General features: G+C 42.0%; 1 protein-coding gene across 2 annotated transcripts in view; it reads left to right on the top strand.

The window, feature by feature from the left end:
• acp4.S (acid phosphatase 4 S homeolog) overlaps positions 1 to 17,816 on the top strand; it is a 39,404-nt gene extending 21,588 nt beyond the window's left edge. For both annotated transcript variants that reach the window (XM_041570510.1, NM_001093611.1), the window contains 9 exon segments: positions 4,175 to 4,261; positions 6,938 to 7,090; positions 9,568 to 9,666; positions 11,249 to 11,344; positions 13,651 to 13,783; positions 14,032 to 14,114; positions 15,853 to 15,959; positions 16,072 to 16,226; positions 17,576 to 17,816. In XM_041570510.1, the coding sequence (XP_041426444.1) occupies positions 4,175 to 4,261; positions 6,938 to 7,090; positions 9,568 to 9,666; positions 11,249 to 11,344; positions 13,651 to 13,783; positions 14,032 to 14,114; positions 15,853 to 15,959; positions 16,072 to 16,226; positions 17,576 to 17,724 (1,062 nt within the window). In that variant the 3' untranslated portion in view covers positions 17,725 to 17,816.
• Positions 17,817 to 18,376: the final 560 nt, after the last annotated feature.

The following is an 18,376-nucleotide window of genomic DNA, read 5'->3' on the forward strand; positions in this document are numbered from 1 at the left end:
TGAATTAATTTCAGTTGGTCTTTTTGAATTCGAAGTTTTTTCAATTCGAAATTCGACCCTTGATAAATATTCCCTTTAATGTGTGGCTACAAGAACAGAAAATGGAGATTTACAATAATAATCAGCTTTGAGGCAAGCTCAACAGAAAGCTGTACCCACATGTAATAAGTGCACTGATAATCACATATATAATCACATATCATTTAAATCATGAGCACCATTTCTAGTCTCACAGAACCACAAATAAGTACAAGGGCTGTACTATTAACCTCTCTGCTGTCTGTGCTCTCAGACATAATATAAATGCTGGGGTTCATTATTCAAAGGAAAATTAACTAAGGGTAAAACGGGACTAAATCACCATTTAGTACTATGGTAGAGGCAATTAATAGCCAACAAGTAAATGGGGTAGTTGGTTTGATGTTATTGAATATCCTTTTGTTAGCCACTTTTTATTTATTTATTTATTTATTTCAAATTGGGGAACTGATCCTGGCAGCCAAAAATCTTTTGCTCTGTGAGGTTAATATTTGATTATTATTGTTACTTTGTATTACTTTTCTTTTTATTTAGGCCTCTCCTATTGATTTTCCAATCTCTTATGCTCTTATGGGCCCCGCTGGCCCAGACCCGTTCCCTGCCTCATACCAATTCCTCTGGCCCCTGACCCAACCTCCCTCCATGGCCCCTGTTCGCAACTGTAAGAAACAAGGTATACGCAGGAGGGCCCGAAGGGGGTTGCAGTCGGGGCAGAGGCCAAAAGGGGGCTTTGCAACTGCCACAGGGGGGCCTGGTTGGAGCCCCTGAGGCAGCAACCCCAGTGAAGTTCAACGCTGCCCGGTTCAAGCCAACTCGGTGCCCCAGGCAACCTGGCTGGTAACCATGCCCCCCAGCATGCACGTGTGAACATTCACCTACGTACCAGAGAGGAGGGGAGAGCGGAAGAGGGGAGCAAACTTGGACTAGGGGTAGGCAAAAGACCAGTAACCTAACTAGAGGGGGGCAGCCGGGCCCCCCCCTGCCCCCCTCCGTACGCTATTTTCTGCATGAATCCAGTGCGCGCAAGCTGCCAGGGGGCCCTGAGGGGGTGCACCCTTTGCTCCCCCGGTAGTTGAGCCACTGCAAAAGACCCAACTGCCCAACTCCCCCCTATCATTGTGCCGTAGGCAGGTGCCTCTTCTGCCGACCCCTAGTTCCTGCTTTGCTTATGCAAACCCATTATTGTGTGCAAGGGTAAACTGGACCCTAGCAAACAGCTGCTGAAATTTCAAATCTGGATAGCTGATGAATGAACAGCTAAATAATGTAAAAACCACAAATTGACCAACAATTGCAAATTTTCTCTTAACATCACTGTCTACTAGAGATGTCGCGAACTGTTCGCCGGCGAACTTGTTCGCGCGAACATCGGGTGTTCGCGCTCGCCGGAAGTTCGCGAACGTCGCGCGACGTTCGCCATTTTGGGTTCGCCATTGTTGGCGCTTTTTTTTGCCCTCTCACCCCAGACCAGCAGGTACATGGCAGCCAATCAGGAAGCTCTCCCCTGGACCACTCCCCTTCCCTATAAAAACCGAAGCCCTGCAGCGTTTTTTCACTCTGCCTGTGTGTGCTGAAGAGATAGTGTAGGGAGAGAGCTGCTGCCTGTTAGTGATTTCAGGGACAGTTGAAAGTTTGCTGGCTAGTAATCGTTTTGATACTGCTCTGTTATTGGAGGGACAGAAGTCTGCAGGGGTTTGAGGGACATTTAAGCTTAGGTAGCTTTGCTGGCTAGTAATCTACCTTCTACTGCAGTGCTCTGTATGTAGCTGCAGTGGGCAGCTGTCCTGCTTCTGATCTCATCTGCTGACTGCTGCAATAACAGTAGTCCTTGTAAGGACTGCTTTTATTTATTTTTTTGTTGTTTTACTACTACTACTACTACTACTACTACTACTACTACTATAAGAGCCCAGTGCTATTAGTCTAGCAGTGTTGGGGAGTGGGACTGGTGTGCTAATCTGCTGCTCCTAGTAGTTCAGCAGCACCAACTTTAATTTTTTTTTTTAATATTCATTTTTTTTTTATTTTACTTTTTTTTATTTTACTACCGCTGTAGTAGTGTATAAGTTGACCTTTTAGGCATTATTTGCCCTGTAGGCATTATTTGCACACTGTTTTCTTCAACCCGCCATCGAGCTGTGTGACCTTGTTCACATTCTGTCTAAATATCCATAATATTACCGTCTCCAGAAAAAACACCGGAGTCACTTTTTTCAAGCAGCCATAATATATTTTACGTAATCCGTATCCACCGCTGTAGTAGTGTATACGTTGGCCTTGTAGGCATTATTTGCACACTGTTTTCTTCAACCCGCCATCGAGCTGTGTGACCTTGTTCCCATTCTGTCTAAATATCCATAATATTACCGTCTCCAGAAAAAACACCGGAGTCACTTTTTTCAAGCAGCATTCATATATTTTACGTAATCCGTATCCACCGCTGTAGTAGTGTATACGTTGGCCTTGTAGGCATTATTTGCACACTGTTTTCTTCAACCCGCCATCGAGCTGTGTGACCTTGTTCCCATTCTGTCTAAATATCCATAATATTACCGTCTCCAGAAAAAACACCGGAGTCACTTTTTTCAAGCAGCCATAATATATTTTACGTAATCCGTATCCACCGCTGTAGTAGTGTATACGTTGACCTTGTAGGCATTGTTTGCCCAGTTTTTTTGGCCACAGCCACTGAAGCACAGAGGCCAGAAAAAATATGCCATATAAATGCTGAAAATAGTCATTTTTTGCCATACGTTGACTCAACGTATATGGCAAAAAATGACTATTTTCAGCATTTATGTGGCATATTTTTTCTGGCAACTGTGCTTCAGTGGCTGCAACCAAAAAAACTGGGCAAACAATGTCTACAAGGTCAACGTATGGCGAAAAATTACTATTTTCAGCATTTATATGGCATATTTTTTCTGGCAACTGTGCTTCAGTGGCTGCGTCCAAAAAAACTGGGCAAACAATGTCTACAAGGTCAACGTATGGCGAAAAATGACTATTTTCAGCATTTATATGGCATATTTTTTCTGGCAACTGTGCTTCAGTGGCTGCGTCCAAAAAAACTGGGCAAACAATGCCTACAAGGTCAACGTATGGCAGTTGTTTAAAGAGAACAGTAGATTACTAGCCAGCAAAGCTACCTAAGCTAAAATGTCCCTCAAATCCCTGCAGACTTCTGTCCCTCCAATACAGAGCAGTATCAAGCAGATTACTAGCCAGCAAACTTACTATCATCTGTCCCTGAAATCACTAACAGCTCTCCCCCTACACTATCTCTTCCAAGCACACACAGGCAGATTTTTCAGATACATTTTTGCCCTTGATCCCCCTCTGGCATGCCACTGTCCAGGTCGTTGCACCCTTTAAACAACTTTAAAATCATTTTTCTGGCCAGAAATGTCTTTTCTAGATGTTAAAGTTCGCCTTCCCATTGAAGTCTATGGGGTTCGCGAACCGTTCGCGAACCGCTCGCGTTTTTGCGCAAGTTCGCGAATATGTTCGCGAACTTTTTTTCCGACGTTCGCTACATCCCTACTGTCTACATCATACTAAAAGTAACGTAAAAGATGAATTACTCCCATTACATTTATTCTCGTAAATTTTACAGAGAACATTTCATACATTGTTCCTATCGGAAATGGTCTTGTTAATAATTTGTGAATTATGATTATTGTAAGGATCTTATTTTCTACAAGTGGGCCCTGATCACTTTATAGGTAGTTTTACAAGAAATAAACTTTGCTCTGCCTATTCCAGTAAAAGCACCTTTAAAATGTATTTAAGATTGAAATCAGTATGCATTTTAAGAATAGGTTATTTAGTCTTATGTTATTTGTAGCTTTTTGAAAGAAATCCAGCAAAGTGTATACTGTAGTTTTGAACCCACATCTGAAATGTTACCATGTTTCTCTGTAAATCATGAGAAAAGTAGACGAGGAGCTACTGGGGCATCTTAACAGCTGAATAGTTGTGGTCACCCAGGGGGAAGATGTTGTCTAAAAATGGTACTGAAATGTGTAGAACTTCTAGTCTTGCTCCTTTTTAAGCTTTAGTTCTTCTTTACAAATGTAGAAGTATCTCCCACATTGTATTTATACTGAAGATAACACTGTGCTTGGACCTGTAGGAGGGAATGAGGCAACAATATGAACTGGGCCGCTTTCTAAGGAGGCGATACGATCATTTCTTGAGTTCCACGTACAACAGACAAGAGGTAAAGCACAGATCTCTGCATTATATATATATAATACACAAAAGCCATGAATATCTTGTAAATTATATCCTTATAAACGGTGAGTTCTGATGTCATTTCTGTCACATGACTCACTGAAACTTGTGTATTATAATAAATAAAGTACCCCCAGTTGCAAAATATGAGGATATTAGAAGTAACCTCGGAGTTCCATGACCTGTATAAAAACCCTCAGCCTTCGGCCTCGTGTTTTTATATGGTCATGAAACTCTTCGGTAACTTATAATATCCTTATATTTTACAAGAGGGGGTACTTTATTCACTATATATTACACAAAAGCCATGAATCTCCTGTAAATTCTATCCTTATAAATGGCTCTTAGTGATGTCATCAGTTAAATGAAGCTCAGTGATTTTTGTCACATGACTCACTAAAACTTGTGTATTAGAATAAATAAAGTACCCCTTGTTGGAAAATATGAGGAAATTATAAATAACCTCGGAGTTCCGTGACCTGGAGGCCTGAGGCCTTGTGCTTTAACATGGTCATGGAACTCCTCGGTGACTTATAATAGTCTTATATTTATAGGGGTACTCTCTCTCTCTCGCTCTCTCTCGCTCTCTCTCGCTCTCTCTCGCTCTCTCTCGCTCTCTCTCGCTCTCTCTATACTGAGGGGAGGGGAGCGGAGGGGACAGAGGGAAAAACAAGAGGGCGATGAACATGGACTAGGAGTAGGCAGAAGACAATTTAAGAGATACCTGCACAGCACCGCCCTATTGTTGAGCCCTAGGCAGGTGCCTCTTCTGCCTACCCTTAGTTCTGGTCCAGATTCTTGGCCAACTTTATACCCCTGAACACTAGTACACCCCCTTGTTCAACTTGAGTGCAATGAACAGGGTTTGTGCTGAATATACTTTGTGCCAATTGTTTTAATCAGGATCACCACTACAAGATGTCAGAGTGCTCTATTACTCTTGACTGTCACTTATTTATATACTTGCATCTGACCCCTCTGGTGTAATCAAAGAGGGTCAAGAGAGGGGAGGGTATATAAATGATTATGGTGCTGGAGTATGTCTGGGTAGAACTGAGAATGGCTGGGTTAAATCTAGACTCTTCATATGACAAAGGCCATACCCTAAAGCAGTGATTCCCAACTAGTAGCTCGTGAGTAACATGTTCCTCTCCAAGTCCTTGGATGTTGCTCCCAGTGGCCTCAAAGCAGGTGCTTATTTTTGAATTCCAGTCTTGGAGGCAAGTTTTGGTTGTATAAAAACCAGGTGCACTGCCAAACTGTCAGTAGGCAGTCAGACCACATAGGGGCTACCAAATGGCCAATTACAGCCCTTATTTGGCACCCCAAGAACATTATTCATGCTAGTGTTGCTCCCCAACTCCTTTTACTTCTGAATGTTGCTCACAGGTTCAAAAGGTTGGGGATCCCTGCCCTAAGTTATGTAATCATAGGTTTGACTCTGGATTTGCCTTATATGTCCTAAATCACGTTTTCCAATATTCGTGCAATAACGCTCATGTTTGGAATTGGCTTTATGATCTGAAAACCCAAAAGAAGAAAAAACACAAAAATGGATATCGCCCTTTAAGTACATTTATTTCCTGTCTACTTTTTAATAACCACATTTACTGTTTAAGACTCAGAATGTGCCTTATTCTTGCTGACATGTGCTAAACAGAAATAGGAACACTCATGACCCATTAACCAGTAGTGACTGAGTGGAGTCATATGTCTGTTGCTGAAATGTCTGCCCTGCATCCACTTCACACATGCTGTCCCCTACTTCCCGTTTTTTCTCATGCTGCATTGCTAATTATAGAGGCATAAATGCAAACAATTGATATGTGTGACAAGGCCCGGACTGGCAATCTGTGGGTTCTGGCAAATGCCAGAGGGGCTGCTAAAAGGTGCCATAGAAAGTCAGTATTTAGTGGGCTGGTGGGAGCTATTTGGGCCTCTGTGTGGGCTGATTGGGCCTCTTTGTACCTGAAATGCCAGGGCCTATTTTAATTCTCAGTCCGGACCTGTATGTGACACATCTATGGACTTATTCAGGGTCGGACTGGGGTGTGCAGGGTCGGACTGGAGCTTTGGGGGCCCAAGAGGCTGTAAAACGAAGGGCCATTCTGGCAGTGCCTGGGGGGTCCCTCCCGACCTCGAAACTCCAGGCCTCGGTGCATGCATGTGCGAAAGACGCCGTGGCACAATAGCGGCTCTTTATGGGGCAGCCGGGGGAGCAAGTCTGGGCCAGCGGCGGCCCATGAAAAAAAAAATTTGAATAGTACGATTTTTCATTCTATCATTTTCAATGAGTAGAAAATGTTTTAAAAAAACCTTGCATTTAAATATCACATTAAAATTGCCATAGACAGCTCCCATTAACTTCTACTCAAACTTGGCAAAGTTTAAGAATGTTTTGTGCCTAATAAGTATCATACATACAAGTCTAAGCAAAATTAGAATTGCTGAGTTTTAACACAAAGAAAATTTAATCAAATGGAAAAATTCGAAATGGAAAAATCGAAATTCGAACGTCGCGATATCTCCCCCTTAGAGTTTCATTGCTCAAACTTTTAATCGGGTGCAGGAAAAATGGGGACCAGTGGTGTAATAAGAGGGGGAATGAGTAGTTATTATATTCCTCAGAATTCTTTACAATATGTTTTTTTCTGATATTCAGATCTATGTTCGCAGCACTGACTATGACCGGACTCTAATGAGTGCCCAAGCAAGTTTAGCTGGATTATACCCGCCCAATGGATCTCAGCTCTGGCACCGAGACATCCACTGGCAGCCAATCCCTGTTCACACAGTTCCTGCCTCACAAGATCGGGTGCGTTTCACTTTTGTTTACCGAATGTCTGAAAATGCTTTGATAATGTCTAACCTGCCAAACCATGTCATGTTAAAGGTAAATACCCTGGAATCATTGAAGAACTTAACTATTAATTCTACAGACACAATTTATCTAACGGCTGTATCATATGTAGAAATTTGGTCTCCACTACTTGTGGCAGCAATAAATACACCCCCAGACTGCTTGCCTTTCAAGGTGACTATACATGAAGGTCGCCAAACGAGTGGCGGGCAGGAGATTTTGGGGCTGATCCAATCCTAGGGCCCAAGGATCAGATCACAATGCTGGTCATGCAGGTGGTCGGACCAAGGGCTGCATCAGAGAGCCAAAGGGAATTTTAAGCCTGCCCAATCGACATCTGGAAGATTTTCGGTCCGATATCGATCGTGGAAACCTGTCGGAGGGCCCCATACACTGGACAATAAGCTGCCGACTTTGTCTGTCAGAAGCTTTTCTGCACCTGTGTATAGCCACCTTAAAAGGGCGGTTCACCTTTATTTTAACTATTATTATGTTATAGAATGGCCAATTCTAAGCAACTTTTCAAGTGGTCTTCATTATTTATTTTTCTAGCTTTCAAATAGGGGTCGCTGACCCCATCTTAAAACAAATGCTCTGTAAGGCTATATCTAGTATAGGTAAATCTAAAAACAACTGGACTTGCCCTTGTTTTTAGATCTATACTAGATATACCATGACCTGGATGAATGAAAATCTTCATAGTCATCTGTAAGGCTACAAATACAAATTGTATTACCCATCTTTCTATTCAGCCCCTTTCCAATACATATTCCAGTCTCTTTTTCAAACTAGTGCAGGGTTGGTAGAGTAATTTGGACCATAGCAACCAGACTGCTGAAATTACAAACTGGAGAGCAGCTGAATAAAAAGCTAAATAACTCAAAACCCACAAATAATAACAAATTTAATAGCAAATTAAAACCAATTTCAACTTGTCTCGGAATATCACTCTTTACATCACACTAGTGCTGTGCGGGCCTGGTTCGAGCCGCCATCGTGCACCCCTTTCTCAGTGCCGGTCGAGCTCTTCTGACTGCTCTCCCTTCCAAATTTTGGCTTCCGACTTCTGGGTTGAAATTTTATAGACGCGCGCCTCCCAACCCACCCCTTTTGTGATGTCATCGGCGGGGTGGGTCTATAAAAGGAACCCGGAAATCGAGCTTGGTTGGGCGTGGGTGGTGGGAGGGTCGGGAAAAGCCGACCCGCACATCACTAGGGTCTTGACGGCAAATTTTACTAAGTGCCAAAAATTCGCCAGCGACTTTTCACAGGCAGTGCAACACTTTGCCAGGCAAAAATTCACTCAGACAACGATAATTCACTAACATGTGAAGTTGCGTCCAGGGCGCCAAACGCTGACGAAGTTGCGATAGCGTTAATTCGGCAAGCAGAGCAAAGTTGCGCTAGCATTGGCTAATTTGCATACGGCGGGAAGTTAAATTTCAATGGACGTATATGTTGCAGCAAATACATTACACTACACAAGCCCAGGGAAACCTTATTAAAATAAAATGTAGTTGTTATATTGCCCTACACATGAGCCCACTGTATAGTTTATGTGCCATATGTTAGGAAATGTAGGGGGGAAGCCGGTTACCCCAAAAAAATTTTATGCCCGTTTGCAGTCTATTACCCTGAAAAAAGGAAAAGAAGCTAGCATTTTTTGGGACTTAGAAAAATTTTGAGAAAGTCCTATCTACTCTATTGCACTTCACCTGGTCTGAGGTGGCGAAGGTCAGTCTGGCGCAAGAAGTTACGTTCAGTAAAATCTGCATCTTAGTGAATTTGCGAAGTTACGACCCTTCACCAGAGCGCAACTTCGCCTGGCGTTTGAGTGCGAATGAGCGCCAGCGTCAGTCTCTTTCGGTAGCGAAGTTATGCATGCGCCCGTTAGTAAATCGGCGAAGTACCGAAATGACGGTGCTTCGCCCTTAATCTTGTCATACCCCGGCCAACTAAGCTGTTGACTTTGCATCTCCAGACAAAGTTGGCCGCTTATTGGCCCATGCATGGGGTCTTTGGAATGGCCTGCCTGCCTCAAATTTGGGCAAGAATCAGCCAGATATCTAGGTTGGGTAATCCTATTGGACAATGACCAAATTGGCATGTCGATCTGGTCCTGGGGGGAGCCACTTGTTAGGCAACAGTGGGATAACTATAGAGGACGCAGACTCTGCAGTCGTAGGGGGCCTTAGAATTATTTAGAAATAAAAACGACACCATAAAAAAACTATACTATTTAAGTCACTTTGACAAAAGAAGGTTCATTAATAAGCTTTGACAACAAATGAATATCTTGCAGAAATTGGGCATTTTGTGAATTCCTACAAATTTCCAGTTGGTGCCTCTGCCAATCCTCCTGCTGCCCCAATACTTTGGGATTATTTCATCACAGACCAGAGCCTGATATGACCTATTGTACTGATTTCCAGCTCCTGAAATTCCCCTCAAAGGACTGCCCAAGGTATTATGAGCTAATGAGGGAGACGATCCAGCAGCCAGACTATCAGGACAAAGTAAACAGCTGGAAGGTGAGTGACCTGTTTCTTGCTAACATTGTGGATTTGTGCCTAAAAATAAGGTGAAATATTGAGCTGTGGATATTAGAAGTCACTGAGGGGTTGTTCTGTGACCATATAAAGGCACAAGGCTGCAGGCTGAGTTATACAGGGAACTCTGAGTATCACTCATGTATTATAAGGGATAATGTACCCCCTACTGTAAAGGATAAGGATATTAGAAGTCACTGAGGGGTTGTTCTGTGACCATATAAAGGCACAAGGCTGCAGGCTGAGTTATACAGGGAACTCTGAGTATCACTCATGTATTATAAGGGATAATGTACCCCCTACTGTAAAGGATAAGGATATTAGAAGTCACTGAGTGGTTGTTCTGTGACCATATAAAGGCACAAGGCTGCAGGCTGAGTTATACAGGGAACTCTGAGTATCACTCATGTATTATAAGGGATAATGTACCCCTACTGTAGATGATAAGGATATTAGAAGTCACTGACGGGTTGTTCTGTGACCATATAAAGACACAAGGCTGCAGGCTGAGTTATACAGGGAACTCTGAGTATCACTCAGGTATTATAAGGGATATGTACCCCCTACTGTAAATGATAAGGATATTAGAAGTCACTGAGGGGTTGTTCTGTGACCATATAAAGGCACAAGGCTGCAGGCAGAGTTATACAGGGAACTCTGAGTATCACTCATGTATTATAAGGGATAATGTACCCCCTACTGTAAATAAGGATATTAGAAGTCACTGAGGGGTTCTGTGACCATATAAAGGCACAAGGCTGCAGGCTGAGTTATACTGGGAACTTTGAGTATCACTTACTGTTTGTATTATAAAGGATGTATTCCCTACTGTAAATTATATAGTGAATAAAGTACCCCCTCTTGTAAAATATAGGGATATTATAAGTTACCAAGGAGTTTCATGACCATATAAAAACACGAGGCCGAAGGCCGAGTGTTTTTATATTGGTCATGGAACTCCGAGGTAACTTCTAATATCCTCATATTTTGCAACTGGGGGTACTTTATTTATTATAATACACAAATTTCAGTGAGTCATGTGACAGAAATGACATCAGAACTCACCGTTTATAACTGATGACATCAGAACTCACCGTTTATAAGGATATAATTTACAGGATATTCATGGCTTTTGTGTATTATAAGTATATTAGTACTGCTGGTTAAGCCTCACAGTCGAGGGACCTCTGAAATAATAATATCCTCATATATATATGGTCTTAATATAAACCTATACCATTTGGCATCTATATATACTATCTATATGTAATTGCTGTGAGAATGGACCCAGACTATCAGGCTCACTGATGGGCCATTGGAGGCCCAGTCTAACATTGAGGACATTACCAGATTTTTCCATTTAACAATCAATTGAATATAAGTGGAATATAGTCATATGTGGATTAAAAATTAAACCTGACAGACTGGATAGTGATAGAGGTGTATGAAAAAAAACTGCATGTATGTGTTTTCCACTTTTCCCCTTCAGCTCACAGAGCAATTAAATGTGACCATTTGTGTTCCTGGTTCATCTAATCCTCATATGCTTTGTTTTTATACACAGGACTTCATGGAACGAATAGCAAACTACACAGGTTACAGAGCAGAAACCACTATCTCTCGTTGGGTCTGGAAGGTCTATGACACTCTCTTCTGCCAGGTTAGAGTCACTGCTACATGGGACAGTCTGACCTTGGGAGAAAGTTCTTTTCTCTCTTCTCTCTTCTATTCCACTATAGGGCAATAATGATTGATGACATGTGTCTTTTTTCAACCTTACTTACTATGTTACTATGTTACTATGATTGAGTCTATGTAAGGAGGCTTAATAATTCTGGAGAATGCAAGAAAGGACAGCCATAGTTCTGCCTAGTGAAGGTCACACTCTTTCAGTCAATTGAAATACATGCTTTAGTTGGCATGAAAATGTTTTCTATACTTAAAGGGATTCTGTCACAGGAAAATGATTTTCAGTTAATAGTGCTGGTCCAGCAGACTTCTGCCCTGCAATGAGTTTTTCAAAAGAGCAAAGATATATTTTAATATTTAATTTTGAAATTTAACATGGGGCTAGTTTCTAGTGATGGGCGAATTTATTCGCCAGGCGCGAATTCGCGGCGAATTTGCGCAATTCGCCACCAGCAAATAAATTCGCGAAACGCCCACGAAAATTCGCTGCAGAAATTTGACGGCGTCAAAAATTTTTTTTTGAAAAAACAGGCGCCGGCGTCAAAAACGGACACCGTTTCGTGAATTTTTCGGCGCAAATTCGCCCATCACTACTAGTTTCCATTTCCCAGGTGCCCCCGGTCATGTCACGTGTGCTCTGATAAACTTCAGTCACTCTTAACTGCTGTACTGCAAGTTGGAGTGATGTCACACTACTTCACTTCCCCCCCAAGCAGCCTAACAACAGAACAATGAGAAGGTAACCAGATAACACCTTCCTGTAACATGATAACAGCTGCCTGGTAGATCTAAGAACAGCACTTAATAGTAAAATCCAGGTCCCACTAAGACACATTCAGTTACATTGAGTAGGAGAAACAACAGCCTGTCAGAAAGCAGTTCCATCCTAAAGTGCTGGCTCTTTCTGAAAGCACATGACCAGGCAAAATGACCTGAGATGCACCTACACACCAATATTACAACTAAAAAAATATACTTGGTTCAGGAATAAAATTGTATATAGTAGAGTGAATTATTTGCATTGTTAACAATGTAAATTAGAAATAAAAACTACACCATAAAAATCATGACAGTCTCCCTTTAAAGGCAGCACAGAAGCTCAGTTGTTATCAACACTTCTATGAAGGGCTGGGGTTCTGACCATCCTCTTTGTCTCACTCTTTGGGTCTGCAGTTTACCCTCACAGCCCAAAAAAGCCTAAAGGCAGAGGTTCCTGATTAAACTGATCCTCTTGTGTTCTGGGAACTTACATTGTAACCTTTACCAGGACAGAGACTGATTTTAAATATGTAAAGTGTAGAACTTGTGTCTTTTTTTCAAACTCAAAAATAATATCATGATAAGCACAAAGGAAATAAAACTGCATTGGTGAGTTGGAAAGCAAAACACATTCTAAAGTAGTGCAAATGTCCTTTTATAATACACAAGGAATAGTCGTAAATGATATCCTTATAAACGCTGCTAAGTGATGTCATCGGTTATAATCGGAGCTTAGTGATGTCATTTGTAACATGACACATTGAAACTTGTGTATTATAATAAATAACGTACTCCTTGTTGCAAAATATGAGGATACTAGAAGTCACCTTGGAGTTCCACAATATGGCCTTCGACCTTGTGCTTTTATATGGTCATGGAACTTCTCAGTAATATCCTTATAATACACAAAAGCGATGAATATCTTGTAAATTATATCCTTATAAACGGTGAGTTCTGATGTCATCAGTTATAAACGGTGAGTTCTGATGTCATTTCTGTCACATGACTCACTGAAACTTGTGTATTATAATAAATAAAGTACCCCCAGTTGCAAAATACGAGGATATTAGATAATAGCAGCGCAGCGTCTCCCCTTCCAGTAGCTGTGGGATCCCGGTCACTTCATTCCGGAGTTTACATTTACACAAAGATGAACCCGCTGTACGGCGCTGACCGAAGGATTCACAGGAGACGCACCTTGCTCAATAATAATGCAGCTTTATTGTGCACATCTAGTGAACATTTGGCAGTGAGTTGGTGAGGAAACCTACGTGTTTCGTGCCTTAACTCTCCCGGCACTTCATCAGGGTTATTTCCTCACCAACCCACTGCCAAATGTTCACTAGATGTGCACAATAAAGCCGCATTATTATTGAGCAAGGTGCGTCTCCTGTGAATCCTTCGGTCAGCACCGTACAGAGAGTTAATAGTCACTTGCTAAATCACTTTCATGCAAATGTGTAACTGCACAACTGGGCCTATAGATACAACTCCTATATGTACCCTGTGTCCCTTCAGAAATCCCACAACATCAGCCTGCCCTCGTGGGCCACTGCAGATGTGGTGAAGACCCTGAAAGAGATCTCTGCTTTTGATGTGAAGACACATGTGGAGATGCACAAGACCAATGAAAAGGCCCGTCTGACGGGAGGTGAGCTTGTAGTGCTGTGGTATTTACCCCCGGCCATATAACAGGGACCTCCTTTCTGGGGGGTCTTAAACCGAAAAAGTCTAACAAGCACTGCTTTTCTTGATAATCACAACAAATCATCACATTGTGCAATCATTTTTTTCATGCCAATGGGCTCAGGGAAAAAGTCCTGTCTTGCCCCAAATATCTGCTCTCTTCCCTGAATCCCATAGACTGATATTTAACCTGCAGCATGTGTTCTTCTGTAGGAATCTTGGTGGATGCTCTGCTGAGGAACTTCTCGGATGTGGTAAACAAGTCTTTGCCTCTAAAAATGCTCATGTACTCAGCGGTGAGTCTGCTCTGTAAATGTCTTTCACTCACGTGCCATTAATATATTAGTTCAGTAAAAGGCACTGGGTGTTTAAAGGTCCTAAAAACGCTGACGTTATTATGCAGCATTTGTTTTAAGAGAAGAAAGCATAAAATCATTTGGAGGTGCCATATTTGTTAGTTAGATGTAGGTACAGTATGTATAAATTTATTTGTAAAGAGCTGTTAAGGAGCCGCAGTGCTGTACAATGCATAAAAGTACAATATAATAAAAGTATGATGCATAAAAGTACAATATAATAAAAGTATGATGCATAAAAGTGCAATATGATAAAAGTATGATGTATAAAAGTACGCAATAAATACAATAAATATACACAGTGCTCATATAAGGACACAGAGCTTAAGCGTTGTATAGTAAGAGACACAGTAGGAAGGAGGTCCCGGATTTGTAGAGCTTACAGTCTAAGTGGGATCTCTAGATCTCACTAGTTGCATCTGGGCCATAACCAGTGTCTCATTGGGAAAACCAGGGGACCACCCAAAAACCTTAGACCAGGGGCCCACTCTCAGTACTATTAATCTTCCTCTCCTCACTCAACCTCTATTCTCCTAGTCTCTTTTCTTTACATACTATAATCTATTATTCCATCTATTTAGTCTCTTTGTTCTCATAGAAATCGGGAATGGCCATGAAATAGGCCAAATGTTTAGCAGCATGAGGGTCACTGATACCTGGGCCCACCGGGACTTTTCCTGGTGGGCCAGTCTGACACTGGCCGTACCCATAACATCCAATTATCCTGGCCTGTTGTTCTTTGTAAAGACGAGGGGCATTGGTTCAGGGTAAGAGGTAAGTAGGGTTGTCACCTTTCGGGGCAGTTAATCCTGACCGGGGGAGGGGGGAGACTAGGGTTGCCACATATGGAAAACACAGCCTGCATGGCTAATTAGCAATTAATTAATATGCATGATGCAGACTGAACTGATTTATGTGCAGCCATGCATCTTGCACGCTGTGTATTCCATATGTGTTCGATTTTAAAGGGGTGAGGTGGCAACCCTATGCAGGACAGTGACATCAAGGGCTGAGCAGTGATGGCGTGGGTGGAGCTGATGATATCATGGGGTGAGGTTATGTCATGGGTGATCAGCGATTGGCCAATTGCCATGTCAATCTAGATCCACGGTTTTCCTAATTTGGAAAACCAGGCAGGTACTTTTGACCCAGACAGCCTGGTTTTGAGAAGGGTTGCCCGGGGCAACCCTAGAGGTAAGTGATTTGAGTCACTGGGAGCTATCTAACAAAGTAGCACCCCCAATTATTTTATATTTGATAATTATATTGCTGAATATACTTTTAAAAATAACCCTCTTGGTAAACTTAGTAACCTGGTGCCCATTTTTTGAATGTGAATATTTCATAATCCTGGATCACCTTTGTTCGGGTGACTATAAACCTTGGCAACTGAATCTGCCAGCTGCTGCTACTGCCATATACTGTATGATGTCACAGTAAAGTCAACCCGGCATTGCATCATATGATTATGTATTAGAATCGCCCGACTGTCTTGGTTCATTGCACCTTGCCCTACAGACAGGGAGGGAAGCCAGGAGACTGTCTGATCTTTAGATCATTCGTTTGTTTACATGATTTCAAAATTAAAATGACAAAAAGAGTTTATTATGGGCTTTATCTTTATATTGCAGTGATCTTCTATAACAATGTTCGGTTTCTTTCCTTCTGTCCGTTTTAGCATGACAGCACCCTCATAGCGTTACAGGGAGCCCTGAAAGTTTACAACGGTTTGCACCCTCCTTATTCCTCCTGCCACATAATTGAATTCTACAAGGAGGCTGATGGGTAAGTCAGAGACGGGGCTGAGGGTCAGTAATGCTTTCTTACCCCTTTTCTTTCATTGTGTTGCGTCAGACAGATCAGATGTTAACACTGAACTACCGTATATCTGCCCTAGTACCCACAGTGTAAGAATGTTCTACCGCAATGAAACCGTCAGGGAACCGTATGAGCTGGCGCTGCCTGGATGTGACTCTCCCTGCCCACTCCTCAACTTCACTCAACTTATGGCACCTGTGATTTCAATGGACTGGAAAAAAGATTGCGCCTCAGGTAAAATGGTGAATAATTAGGGCAGCATACGGTGAACATGATTTATTTATTTACAAAGGATTCTATTACAAGGGACATAAGTGCATGCCTGAAACAATCTAACATGAATTATTATAGCACATTTATATAATCAAGGACTAATTCTGAACAAGGATCAGCACTGGGCGTTGGCCTCAGGGTAAAGGGACTTCTACAAAGTGAGCCATGAATTTTATATTACCTGCATAGTCCCTAAAACCAGCCCAGGATGATAATGACCTTGATGATTTCCCAACCAACAGCAGAACACTCCCCATTTTACAGCAGGTCCACTTCCCAATGCCAAGTCCCTTCACAACAAAGGCTAAAGGCCTGGTGGAACAGCATTTGACAGTCACATATTGGGCATTTGTGGACCTCAAATTGAGTTGGAATTGTAATATGGTGGCACTTAAAGGAGAACTAAACCCTACAAATAAACTTGCTATATTTTATATAGTGAACTTATTGCACGAGGCTAAAGTTTCAGCTTGTCAATAGCAGCAATGATCCAGGACTTCAAACTTGTCACAGGGGGTCACCATCTTGGAAAGTGTCTGTGACACTCACATGCTCAGTGGGCTCTGATTGGCTGTTGAGAAGCTAAGCTTAGGGCTCGTCACTAATTATCCAGCAGAAAATGAGCTTCCCCTGTAATATAAGCTGATGCTACAGGTTTGCTGATTATTAAATTCTGATGCTAATTGCACTGGTTTCTGTGCTGCCATGTAGTAATTATCTGTATTAATTACTAATCAGCCTTATATTGTGACATTTCTATTCTATGTGTACTGTATATTGTGAGTGGGTCCCTAAGCTCAGTAAGTGACAGCAGCACAGAGCATGTGCAGTGAATCAGCAGAAAAGAAGATGGGGAGCTACTGGGGCATCTTTGGAGACACAGATCTTTACTGCTAAAGGGCTGTGGTTGCCTTGGGCTGGTACAGAAGCACAAAACATCATGTACAACATTTCTAGCTACTTCTTTAGTTAAGCTTTAGTTCTCCTTTAATTATATTTATAATTATGATGAAACATAAAACCCTGCTGTAGTAGAGCCAATCTAAGATATACTGTACATGATATTTAGATACAAGATAAACATGGAGGAAACGCAGAGATGTGGTTCTCTCCCAATGAATTTTTAAACACACATCAGTATTTGAGCAATCCCCAGCCAGATAATGGTCAGGCAGACCAGCAACACTTTGTTCCCATATAAGGGCCAAAAAGCTACAGACTTGCAGTGGCCAAGGCAGCAGCTATTATGGTGGCCATACGTGGGCCAACAACTAGCATTTTTAAACCAACTCCTTTCTGTGCTTCTGCAGATGGATCATTACAGTACAGAATTGGTTCTGAAAACAACACTGTTCTGGCTTTGTCCATCTGTGTGGGAATCCTTGGACTGACACTCACCGTGATGCTGTTCTGTGTCTGGAGAACATACAAACTCCCTGTGAGAAGATATCAACGGTAAATAAACAGTCACCAGCAGTCGAACCTTCTCGTTGCGATATGATTGTACTATTTGGTTTTTAGACTTTAAAGAGAAATAAAAGATTGACTCAGCTCAGGCTGCATACACGTGGTTCAATGCCATTGTGCCTCGATTCTCATTCAAGACATAAAATTGGCCGACAGCAGCCACTATTTACAACATAGGTTTTCCTGCAGGTATTACTGGCCCAACATTCTAGATCTCTGTGTTCTAGGGCTCCAGGTAATAACTGGCTACAAGCAGCATTCTATTGGGCTTTACTCAACTATAGAAACCAACCTGGTTAGGGTGAGATGGGCTAAAAGGAGCCAAAAAGCCCATCACAATGTAAGACATACAGTGTAGAACAGGAGGTATTTACTTGTCTGATGCTGTACAAATAGCACTTCCTTAATACCAAAAACAAGATTTTAACTCAAACAAGACATTAGGAGCGGAGACATGCAAATCACTCCTTTATGACCCTGTGGCCAACTATGCATCCAGAACCAAAAACAGCCGACTTGTTTAAAAATGATACATACTGTACTACTTCTAGGACTTTTCATTTTACTGGAAAAAGAGACAAGGCAACGCACCATAGCATTGATATAACCCAGTGATCCCCAACCAATGGCTCATGAGCAACACG

The sequence above is a fragment of the Xenopus laevis genome, chromosome 7S, assembly GCF_017654675.1.
Source record: "Xenopus laevis strain J_2021 chromosome 7S, Xenopus_laevis_v10.1, whole genome shotgun sequence".
Classification (NCBI taxonomy): domain Eukaryota; kingdom Metazoa; phylum Chordata; class Amphibia; order Anura; family Pipidae; genus Xenopus; species Xenopus laevis.